This window comes from Nerophis lumbriciformis, linkage group LG22 (assembly GCF_033978685.3).
Source record: "Nerophis lumbriciformis linkage group LG22, RoL_Nlum_v2.1, whole genome shotgun sequence".
Taxonomy (NCBI): domain Eukaryota; kingdom Metazoa; phylum Chordata; class Actinopteri; order Syngnathiformes; family Syngnathidae; genus Nerophis; species Nerophis lumbriciformis.
The window spans coordinates 36,942,299-36,954,737 of record NC_084569.2 but is presented as its reverse complement, the minus strand read 5'-3'; the positions used below and the strand labels follow the sequence as shown (position 1 = coordinate 36,954,737).

Sequence of the window (12,439 nt, the reverse complement as noted above, 5' to 3'; positions counted from 1 at the left end):
CGGCAGGTGCGACTTATACTCCGGTGCGACTTGTACTCCGAAAAATACGGTAAATAAAATAAATAAAAATAAAAATAAAAATAAAAATTAAAAAAATTAAAAAAAAGCCTAACATTTTCACATTGTGGACAAAATGGTGACAATTTGCCACCTGTCAGACCCCTGGGTATTTATATTTGATATAAAAAACACCCTGCACGGCCAGGTTGCTTATTGAAATTGAACTTGTGCCGTGGTTTGGACACCACTGGTCTGTCCTATCCTAAATGACAACACAGCGGATATGAGAATGGAACCCAATGTTTACATTATGTTGTATACGTCAGTACTTTCCAATATTAAACGTGCAGAGAAGTATAAAGCTTATACGCACATACCTTCACAAAAGTTTATTTATACCACACCAAAGCTCATACTTGCCAACCTTGAGACCTCCGATTTCGGCAGGGGGGGGGGGCGTGGTTAAGAGGGGAGGAGTATATTTACAGCTAGAATTCACCAAGTCAAGTATTTCATATATATATATATATATATATATATATATATATATATATATATATATATATATATATATATATATATATATGTGTATATATATATATATATATACACATATATATATATATATATATATAATACATATACATATTAAGTCTTTCATACATATATATGTATATATATATGTGTGTGTATATATATATATATATATATATATATACTGTATATATATATATATATATATATATATATATATATGTATATATATATATATATATACACAAGAAATACTTGACTTTCAGTGAATTCTAGCTATAAATATATATTTATTTTAATATATATATATATATATATATTTATTTATATATATATATATATATATATGTATATATATATATATATATATATATATATATATATATATATATATATATATATAAATACTTGAATTTCAGTGTTCATTTATTTACACATATACAAACACATAACACTCATCTACTGATTGTTGAGTTAAGGGTTGAATTGTCCATCCTTGTTCTATTCTCTGTCACTAATTTTCTAACCATGCTGAACACCCTCTCTGATGATGCATTGCTGTGTGGCACGCACAAAAGTGCTTTCATCAAATGCACTAGAGTGTCCTGTTTAAGAGTGTCACAACATTGCTGTTTACGGCAGACGAACTGCTTTACGGTAGACGAAAACGTGACTGCTGTTGTTGTGTGTTGTTGCCGCGCTGGGAGGACGTTAATGAAACTGCCTAACAATAAACCCACATAAGAAACCAAGAACTCGCCCTCGATCATTCTACAGTTATAACGTGATTGGGCAGGCACGCTGTTTATATTGTGGGAAAGCGAACCTGAATTTCGGGAGATTTTCGGAAGAAAATGTGTCCTGGGAGGTTTTCGGGAGAGGCGCTGAATTTCGGGAGTCTCCCGGAAAATCCGGGAGGGTTGGCAAGTATGCCAAAGCTGTAACCCTTATCCTGAATCATCCCTTTTTTCCTGCAGTGTACTTTGCTATGCTAATAGTTGTTTTTGTAATGCAAGTGTTGCTTTGACCTGAGGGTAAAAGCCAACAAATGCATATTTCATCATTGGTATGGATGAACATTTTTGTCAACCGAGTGTGGGTATGTTTTTCCCCAAAATACCTGCAGGCGTAGTGAGGACATACATCTATTTTGGATGGGGAAAAAAAGCTTTTAAACCTGCTGGAAATGTAAAAATTCAAGCAGTTGTACTTAGTTGCGCCATGTTAGAACTGACCAAAAAAAGAATGAAGTATGCATTTAGAGACCGGATTGAAACCTGCCATGCTTCATTTATAACCTGGCCGTCCATAGTCAGCTGATGTAATACACAGCAAGACAGGTGAGCAATGAATCATTTAGTATGACAGACATGTATTTGGAGAACCATGGCGGTTTCACATTCATGCTTATTGTTAACAATTAATTGCATTCACCTGACAGGTTACACCCGAGCATAATTTGGTGAATAGCTGCTAAATCGCATCATGTTATTGCTTTTCAGTTTGAGCGAGGGATTGAAACAAACTCGTCCTTCCCGGCTGACCATCTCCGAGTCAACTCTTCCTCCTCGCGCTGCCTGATCCCCCTTTGGCCGCGGCGCCGCGGGAGATTTAATTATCAAAATGACTAATTATTTCATTAGCAGGGAAGTGCAGGGTGAGGTGGTATCCACCAAATTAGAAATATAATAACTAACATGGACCGCGGCTGCCAAAGCGTGAGGACATTCATCACCTTTTACAGGCAGGATTAATGTGGCATTTGGACTGCCGTTAGCAGCACAGACAAATTCAATTAAGTTTAAGTGAGGAGATGTCAGCGCTGCAGAAAAAGCCCGCGCACAAAGCCCGAGAGCTCCGGTCGGGGAAGCGGGGGCTGAAGACTGTAAAAATAAAATAAAATAAAAAAGTAGCCTGCAAAGTCACACTATATATGGATGAGTAGATATGACAAAAGGATAATATTCAGACGCTACAAACATGTGACGTGTATCATAGGCGCCGATCTACATTTCTGCCAATGGGTGCTAGTGTTGTCCCGGTAACTAGACTGACCATACGTCCTCTTTTCCCCGGACATGTCCTCTTTTGCTGAGTTTCTTAAAAGGTGAACATTATCACAATTTCAGAATTGTTAAAACCATTAAAAATCAGTTCCCAGTGGCTTATTATATAAGTTTTTTTCAAAATTTTACCCATCACGCAATATCCCTAAAAAAAAGCTTCAAAGTGCCTGATTTTAACCACCCGTCCATTTTCCTGTGACGTCACATAGTGAAGCCAACACAAACAAACATGGCGGAAAGAACAGCAAGCTATAGCGACATTAGCTCGGATTCAGACTCGGATTTCAGCGGCTTAAGCGATTCAACAGATTACGCATGTATTGAAACGGATGGTTGTAGTGTGGAGGCAGGTAGCGAAAACCAAATTGAAGAAGAAACTGAAGCTATTGAGCCATATCGGTTTGAACCGTATGCAAGCGAAACCGACGAAAACGACACGGGAGAAAGCGAGGACGAATTCGGCGATCGCCTTCTAACCAACGATTGGTATGTGTTTGTTTGGCATTAAAGGAAACTAACAACTATGAACTAGGTTTACAGCATATGAAATACATTTGGCAACAACATGCACTTTGAGAGTGCAGACAGCCCAATTTTCATCAATTAATATATTCTGTAGACATACCCTCATCCGCGCTCTTTTCCTGAAAGCTGATCTGTCCAGTTTTGGAGTTGATGTCTGTGGGAACAAACTGCCGCCATTGCTTGCCTTGCTACCGAGGTCCTTTGTCCCTGAATTGCTCACACACTCCGGCAGATTCAATGGGGGTCTGGCGGCAGATTTCTTTGACTTTATCGTTGGAAATGCATCTGCTTTGAGTGTCGCAGGATATCCACACATTAGAGATGCGCGGTTTGCGGGCACAATTAGATTTTATCAGCGGGTCGGGTCGGGTCGGGTCGGGCGATTGAAATTAAAAAAAATTAGATTTTAAATAGATTCAGGCGGGTGGCAGTTAAACCAATTGGGAAATATATATACATAGTTAAATGTTGTTACCCACATACGAAAAACGAGCAGGCACCTGCTGCATATGCCACAACAGAAGAAGAAAAAGAAAAGAAAAGAGATGGACACTTTTACGGAGCGGAGAAGGCCCCCGACGCCTCGCCGGGGTCCGGGACCGAGGCCCCTTCCCCTGAGAAGGCCCCACCGGGAGCCGTAGCTGAGGCGATCCGCGAGAAGGGCCCGACGCACGTCCAGGGTCACCACCGCGCCCACCGCACCGACACCCCGCCTCGTCCGCCTTCGCCGCGGCCGGCGTCACGCGCAACAGGTAAGCAGCTTGCCTGCCCGCCACCCCCGTGGCCGGGGGCTCGTAACAGGGGTCACTCCGCGCGCTCCGCCCGCGCAGTTTACCTGCCCGCCACCCCTGTTGCCGGGGGCGCGTAACAGGGGTCACTCCGCGCGCAGTGCGCTCACGAAAGGGGTGGGGCTCACCCTGGTTGATATAGACAGCAGCTAGGACGGTGGCCATGGAAGTTGGAACCCGCTAAGGAGTGTGTAACAACCCTCCTGCCGAATCAACTAGCCCTGAAAATGGATGGCGCTGGAGCGTCGGGCCCATATACCCGGCCATCGCCGGCAGCGAGACGCGCTTGGAGGTGCGCTCAGCGCGGCTCCCATATGATTGCGCACTGGTGTGCGTCTGGGTCGTGACAGCGTGGCACGCGAATGTCTGTGCTGCATTGGATCAGTCTCCTTTCTTTAACAGGCAAAAGCTTTATAACCTCACTAATGCCTTGCATCGTCTATATTAGATATATAACAACGGGCGGATGGCGGGCGGATGCAGTTCTGATCAAATGTTAGATCGGGTGGATTGCGGATGGTTGACGACTTTCTGATGCGGTTGCGGATGAAATAATTGCCTATCCGCGCATCTCTAGATTCTTGCCATCTCTGTCGTAGCATAGCTTTCGTCGGTAAAGTGTGCGGAACAAACGTCCAATTTCTTGCCACTTTGGCATCTTTGGGCCACTGGTGCAACTTGAATCCGTCCCTGTTCGTGTTGTTACACCCTCCGACAACACACCGACGAGGCATGATGTCTCCCAGGTACGGAAAACAGTCGAAAAAAACTGAAAATAACAGAGCTGATTTGACTCGGTGTTTGAGAAAATGGCGGATTGCTTCCCGATGTGACATCATCGCTCCGAGAGCGAATATTAGAAAGGCGTTTAATTCGCCAAAATTCACCCATTTAGAGTTCGGAAATCGGTTAGAAAATATATGGTCTTTTTTCTGCAACATCAAGGTATATATTGACGCTTACATAGGTCTGGTGATAATGTTCCTTTTTAAATGCCTCAAATGTCCGGCATTTTGAGTTAGGGTTGCGTGTATTTTCAATGTACGTTCAGGGTTAAGAAGGGGTTGAAAACAAAACAAATTGTGAAGGTGTGCACAAGCAGCAGCATTGGTGAGGAAGGGGCAGAGACAGAGAGAGAGAGAGAGAGAGAGTTATGATAAACGCGCATGCGTCGCCAGGCTCTGCTTTTTATCCATAGATTTATCACATTTTATTTTTTATTATCTATAGCATGGGTGTCAAAAGTGTGCCCCGGAGGCCATTTGCGGGCCACAGCTAATGTTTTAAAGGCCCACGGCACATTCTAAAAATACTATTAAATAAACAAAAACATAATAAAAGTGAAATAAAAAAGCTTAAAGGGGAACTTTATCACCAGACCTATGTAAGCGTCAATATATACCTTGATGTTGCAGAAAAAAGACCATATATTTTTTTAACCGATTTCCGAACTCTAAATGGGTGAATTTTGGCGAATTAAACGCCTTTCTATTATTCGCTCTCGGAGCGATGACGTCACAACGTGGCGTCACATCGGGAAGCAATCCGTCATTTTCTCAAACACCGAGTCAAATCAGCTCTGTTATTCTCCGTTTTTTCGACTGTTTTCCGTACCTTGGAGACATCATGCCTCGTCGGTGTGTTGTCGGAGGGTGTAACAACACGAACAGGGACGGATTCAAGTTGCACCAGTGGCCCAAAGATGCCAAAGTGGCAAGAAATTGGACGTTTGTTCCGCACACTTTACCGACGAAAGCTATGCTACACACAATATTTGGTTTAACAAAAGCTCACTTTTATTTTATAAGAAAAAAAAAAAAGAAAAAAAAATATTGACTGTTGTTGCAGATAGCCGTTTCCTCGTCGTATTTTTTTGTAAAATGAAGCCATGCCTTGAGGCGTTTTTTTCCGGTTTATTGTTGTCGCTGCTTCTGTATCTGCCGCCTAATGACTGAGCTATGTAATTTCCTGGGATGTGCCATAGGGCATTTCCTGTGGGACGGGATTCGTTCCCAGGGATTCGAATACAGAACCAACTCTTTTTCTTTACTATAGTGGCCTCGATAACGGGAACCGGTTCTCAAAAAGGGACTTGAGTCCATGGAATCGGTTCTTTTCTTATCGAACAACCGGGAGAACCGGTTTCGAACATCATCCCTATGACCTAGGTATCCCAGGTGAGCGTGAAGGTTTCTGTCGTTTAATAATATCTGTGCTCCTGATAAGTGCACTAGGAACTGAATGGGTTCATAAGTATGGGCACAATTATGATGATTAGATCGTTGTAATTCAGAATTTGGATCCAAAATCTCAGATGGCCATTCTCCTCATGAGTAAAACAAAATGTGGTAATTGACCATTTAGTCTCCATTATTTCCACTCCTCTCCCCGCCAGGCACCTAGTGCAGCGCCCAACAATGGAAACACAATAAAAGCAAGGGACGTGGACGACAAAAAAGGCGGCTGAATCCAGACCCCGTTTCCATATGAGTTGGGAAATTGTGTTAGATGTAAATATAAACGGAATACAATGATTTGCAAATCCTTTTCAACCCATATTCAGTTGAATATGCTACAAAGACAACATATTTGATGTTCAAACTGATAAACATTTTTTTTTTTTTGCAAATAATCATTAACTTTAGAATTTGATGCCAGCAACACGTGACAAAGAAGTTGGGAAAGGTGGCAATAAATACTGATAAAGTTGAGGAATGCTCATCAAACACTTATTTGGAACATCCCACAGGTGTGCAGGCTAATTGGGAACAGGTGGGTGCCATGATTGGGTATAAAAACAGCTTCCCAAAAAATGCTCAGTCTTTCACAAGAAAGGATGGGGCGAGGTACACCCCTTTGTCCACAACAATAGTCAAACAGTTTAAGAACAACGTTTCTCAAAGTGCAATTGCAAGAAATTTAGGGATTTCAACATCTACGGTCCATAATATCATCAAAAGGTTCAGAGAATCTGGAGAAATCACTCCACGTAAGCGGCATTGCCGGAAACCAACATTGAATGACCGTGACCTTCCATTCCTCAGACGGCACTGTATCAAAAACCGACATCAATCTCTAAAGGATATCACCACATGGGCTCAGGAACACTTCAGAAAACCACTGTCACTAAATACAGTTGGTCGCTACATCTGTAAGTGCAAGTTAAAGCTCTACTATGCAAAGCGAAAGCCATTTATCAACAACACCCAGAAACGCCGCCGGCTTCTCCGGGCCCGAGATCATCTAAGATGGACTCATGCAAAGTGGAAAAGTGTTCTGTGGAATACAATGATTTGCAAATAATTTTCAACCCATATTCAGTCGAATATGCTACAAAGACAACATATTTGATGTTCAAACTGATAAACATTCTTTTTTGCAAATAATCATTAACTTTAGAATTTGATGCCATCAACACGTGACAAAGAAGTTGGGAAAGGTGGCAATAAATACTGATAAAGTTGAGGAATGCTCATCAAACACTTATTTGGAACATCCCACAGGTGAACAGGCAAATTGGGAACAGGTGGGTGCCATGATTGGGTATAAAAGTAGATTCCATGAAATGCTCAGTCATTCACAAACAAGGATGGGGCGAGGGTCACCGCTTTGTCAACAAATGCGTGAGCAAATTGTTGAACAGTTTAAGAAAAAACTTTCTCAACCAGCTATAGCAAGGAATTTAGGAATTTCACCATCTACGGTCCGTAAAATCATCAAAGAATCTGGAGAAATCACTGCACGTGAGCAGCTAAGCCCGTGATCTTCGATCCCTCAGGCTGTACTGCATCAACAAGCGACATCAGTGTGTAAAGGATATCACCACATGGGCTCAGGAACACTTCAGAAACCCACTGTCAGTAACTACAGTTGGTCGCTACATCTGTAAGTGCAAGTTAAAACTCTCCTATGCAAGGCGAAAATCGTTTATCAACAACACCCAGAAACGCCGTCGGCTTCGCTGGGCCCGAGCTCATCTAAGATGGACTGATACAAAGTGGAAAAGTGTTCTGTGGTCTGACGAGTCCACATTTCAAATTGTTTTTGGAAATATTCGACATCGTGTCATCCGGACCAAAAGGGAAGCGAACCATCCAGACTGTTATCGACGCAAAGTTCAAAAGCCAGCATCTGTGATGGTATGGGGGTGCATTAGTGCCCCAGGCATGGGTAACTTACACATCTGTGAAGGCACCTACTCAGTGGCCTAGTGGTTAGAGTGTCCGCCCTGAGATCGGTAGGTTGTGAGTTCAAAAAAACCCCGGCCGAGTCATACCAAAGACTATAAAAATGGGACCCATTACCTCCCTGCTTGGCACTCAGCATCAAGGGTTGGAATTGGGGGTTGAATCACCAAAAATGATTCCCGGGCGCGGCAACCGCTGCTGCCCACTGCTCCCCTCACCTCCCAGGGGGTGATCAAGGGTGATGGGTCAAATGCAGAGAATAATCTCGCCACACCTAGAGTGTGTGTGTGACAATCATTGGTACTTTAACTTTTAACTTTAATGCTGAAAGGTACATACAGGTTTTGGAACAACATATGCTGCCATTTAAGCGCCGTCTTTTTCATGGACGCCCCTGCTTATTTCAGCAAGACAATGCCAAGCCACATTCAGCACGTGTTACAACAGCGTGACTTTGTAAAAAAAGAATGCGGGTACTTTCCTGGCCCGTCTGCAGTCCAGACCTGTCTCCCATCGAAAATGTGTGGCGCATTATGAAGCGTAAAATACGACAGCGGAGACCCCGGACTGTTGAACGACTGAAGCTCTACATAAAACAAGAATGGGAAATAATTCCACTTTCAAAGCTTCAACAATTAGTTTCCTCAGTTCCCAATCGTTTATTGAGTGTTGTTAAAAGAAAAGGTAGTTCTAAGTTAATTATTATTTGCAAAAAAAAAAAAAAGTTTATGAGTTTGAACATCAAATATGTTGTCTTTGTAGCATATTCAACTGAATATGGGTTGAAAAGGATTTGCAAATCATTGTATTCCGTTTATATTTACATCTAACACAATTTCCCAACTCATATGGAAACGGGGTTTGTATAAAGATGTGATTATACGAGAAGAAAGAGGCTATAAGGAAGGAATGGAGACGTGCGACATAGCGGTCTTACCATGGCACCAATGCTGTATGCGGCTGCTGGAGTGAGTGCGTGGTTGTAGGGATCTGCAGCAAATACTCGTCCATAACTGTGGAAACGCCAAAGAAAATATAAATTATTAAAATGTGTGATTTATAATACATCAATATTTACACAACACATTCATGTTGATGCAGGTGGTAGCGTTTTATAAACAGGATTTGTTTATACTGGCACCTTTGGATGGAAGTTGAGTTGAGTTTGAGTTTATTTGGAACATGCAAGCATACAACATGATACATCACAATTTCCAGTTTCTCTTTTCAACATGTTCGAAAAGGAGGAGGAAGAAGCAGAGCTTTTTTTTTAATCCTACCCCTTTTTCTTTTACATAACAGTTGCTAAAACTTTTGTTCACTTCCTGTTCTCAATTTATTCACAATATACTCCATAAGTAATCACAATAAAAAAATAAAAAATAAATAAATAATACTCGGTGTAGTAAGTTACATTTCATATGGTGAGATGAGTAAGATTATTTTGAAAAAAATTACATTTAAAACATTTATTGAGTATTTTTTAACTTTAGAAAGTTATATGGTTGGAACCGATAATGATGCCAAAAAACATTAAAAAAAAAAGATGGGAAGTCCTCAAATGCTTATTTTGAAAATGTAATTTTGTTTATAGATTATAGTGTGAAGCGACTGGTATGAGAATCAGCACCTCCAAGTCCGAGTCCATGGTTCTCGCCCGGAAAAGGGTGGAGTGCCATCTCCGGGTTGGGGAGGAGATCTTGCCCCAAGTGGAGGAGTTCAAGTACCTGGGAGTCTTGTTCACGAGTGAGGGAAGAGTGGATCGTGAGATCGACAGGCGGATCGGTGCGGCGTCTTCAGTAATGCGGACGCTGTATCGATCCGTTGTGGTGAAGAAGGAGCTGAGCCGGAAGGCAAAGCTCTCAATTTACCGGTCGATCTACGTTCCCATCCTCACCTATGGTCATGAGCTTTGGGTTATGACCGAAAGGACAAGATCACGGGTACAAGCGGCCGAAATGAGTTTCCTCCGCCGGGTGGCGGGGCTCTCCCTTAGAGATAGGGTGAGAAGCTCTGCCATCCGGGGGGAGCTCAAAGTAAAGCCGCTGCTCCTCCACATGGAGAGGAGCCAGATGAGGTGGTTCGGGCATCTGGTCAGGATGCCACCCGAACGCCTCCCTAGGGAGGTGTTTAGGGCACGTCCGACCGGTAGGAGGCCGCGGGGAAGACCCAGGACACGTTGGGAAGACTATGTCTCCCGGCTGGCCTGGGAACGCCTCGGGGTCCCACAGGAAGAGCTGGACGAAGTGGCTGGGGAGAGGGAAGTCTGGGCTTCCCTGCTTAGGCTGCTGCCCCCGCGACCCGACCTCGGATAAGCGGAAGAAGATGGATGGATGGATGGATTATATGCAATCTGTTGTGTTCCCTAATTTGAGTGTACATAAATGAAGGTGTGTGTTGGACATCATCTGGACTGGACCTGGTTTTAAGAACCCTTTAAACAATCTCATTTCATTGACAACCTGGTCTGGTGAAGATAATGTCCTTTAGTTAAAAAATAGAAACAAAAATTGACAAAAGTTACATTTCATATGGTGAGATGAGTAAGATTATTTTGAAAATGAACGGATGGATGGATTAAATAAATTCAGAATGTTTATCATGGTTCTTCTTTTTTGTACTTTGTAAACACTTTAAGTTTGAAGAGTTTTTCTTGTGCCCCAGCTTACCAGTTTTTCAGGATATAAGCTTCTTTCTTTCTTTCTTTCTCGAGTTTATTTCGAACATGAACACACTTACAGCATAATACATCACACAATTTCACATCATTTCACTTCACATCATGTCTGAAAAGGAGTAGGAAGAAGCAAAGCTTATTTAATCCAACCCCTTTCCCACTTCAGAGCGTTTACAAATATATACATTCATTTACTGACTCCTTTTGTAGCACAATGATTAATACAGCAGTAGGGATGTCCGATAATGGCTTTTTGCCGATATCCGATATTCCGATATTGTCCAACTCTTTAATTACCGATACCGATATCAACCGAAACCGATATAGACCGATATATACAGTCGTGGAATTAACACATTATTATGCCTAATTTGGACAACCAGGTATGGTGAAGATAAGGTCCTTTTAAAAAAAAAATAATTAAAAAAAATAAGATAAATAAATTAAAAACATTTTCTTGAATAAAAAAGAAAGTAAAACAATATAAAAACAGTTACATAGAAACTAGTAATTTTTGGTCCCAGTATTGACCCTTGGGGTACGCCACATAATATATTTAGTATGGATGTCCGATAATGGCTTTTTGCCAATATCCGATATTGTCCAACTCTTTAATTACCGATACCGATATCAACCGATACCCATATATACAGTCGTGGAATTAACACATTATTATGCCTAATTTGGACAACCAGGTATGGTGAAGATAAGGTCTTTTAAAAAAAAAAAAAAAAAAAAAAAATAAGATAAATAAATTAAAAACATTTTCTTGAATAAAAAAGAAAGTAAAACAATATAAAAACAGTTACATATAAACTAGTAATTAATGAAAATGAGTAAAATTAACTGTTAAAGGTTAGTACTATTAGTGGACCAATCATGTGTGCTTACGGACTGTATCCCTTGCAGACTGTATTGATATATATTGATATATAATGTAGGAACCACAATATTAATAACAGAAAGAAACAACCCTTTTGTGTGAATGAGTGTAAATGGGGGAGGGAGGTTTTTTGGGTTGGTGCACTAATTGTAAGTGTATCTTGTGTGTTTTATGTTGATTTAATAAAAAATAAAAATAAAAAATAAATAAAAACCCCGATAACGACAATAAAAAAAAACTTGATGCCGATAATTTCCGATATTACATTTTAAAGCATTTATTGGCCGACATCTCTAGTACTAACCTTTAAGAGTTAATTTTACTCATTTTCATTAATTACTAGTTTCTATGTAACTGTTTTTATATTGTTTTACTTTCTTTTTTTATTCAAGAAAATGTTTTTAATTTATTTATCTTATTTTATTTTATTATTATTTTTAAAAGGACCTTATCTTCACTAGGGATGTCCGATAATGGCTTTTTTGCCGATATCCGATATTGTCCAACTCTTAATTACCGATACCGATATCAACCGATACCGATATATACAGTCGTGGATGTCACGACTTGGACTATGGCGTGGTTTGTTCTCCCGAGGTGCAAAAGATTTGGACCATACGTGGCGTGAAGGGGAATACATGATTTATTTAAACACTATAACTACAAAAAAAAGTACAAACGAAAAGCGCGCACAGTGGCGGAGAAACGACTTGGCTATAAAAACAAATACTTGCACAAAGGCAGAAACTATGAACAACAAAAAACACTAACTGTGGCTT

The 12,439-nt window shown here is 41.0% G+C and overlaps 1 protein-coding gene across 7 annotated transcripts in view; it reads right to left on the bottom strand.

Annotated features, from left to right (window-relative positions):
* rbfox1 (RNA binding fox-1 homolog 1) overlaps window positions 1-12,439 on the bottom strand; it is a 733,656-nt gene that overhangs the window by 10,333 nt on the left and 710,884 nt on the right. For all 7 annotated transcript variants that reach the window (XM_061973817.1, XM_061973818.1, XM_061973814.1 and 4 more), the window contains one exon: window positions 9,038-9,113. In XM_061973817.1, coding sequence (XP_061829801.1) covers window positions 9,038-9,113 — 76 coding nt within the window. The remainder of the gene's footprint in view (window positions 1-9,037; window positions 9,114-12,439) is intronic.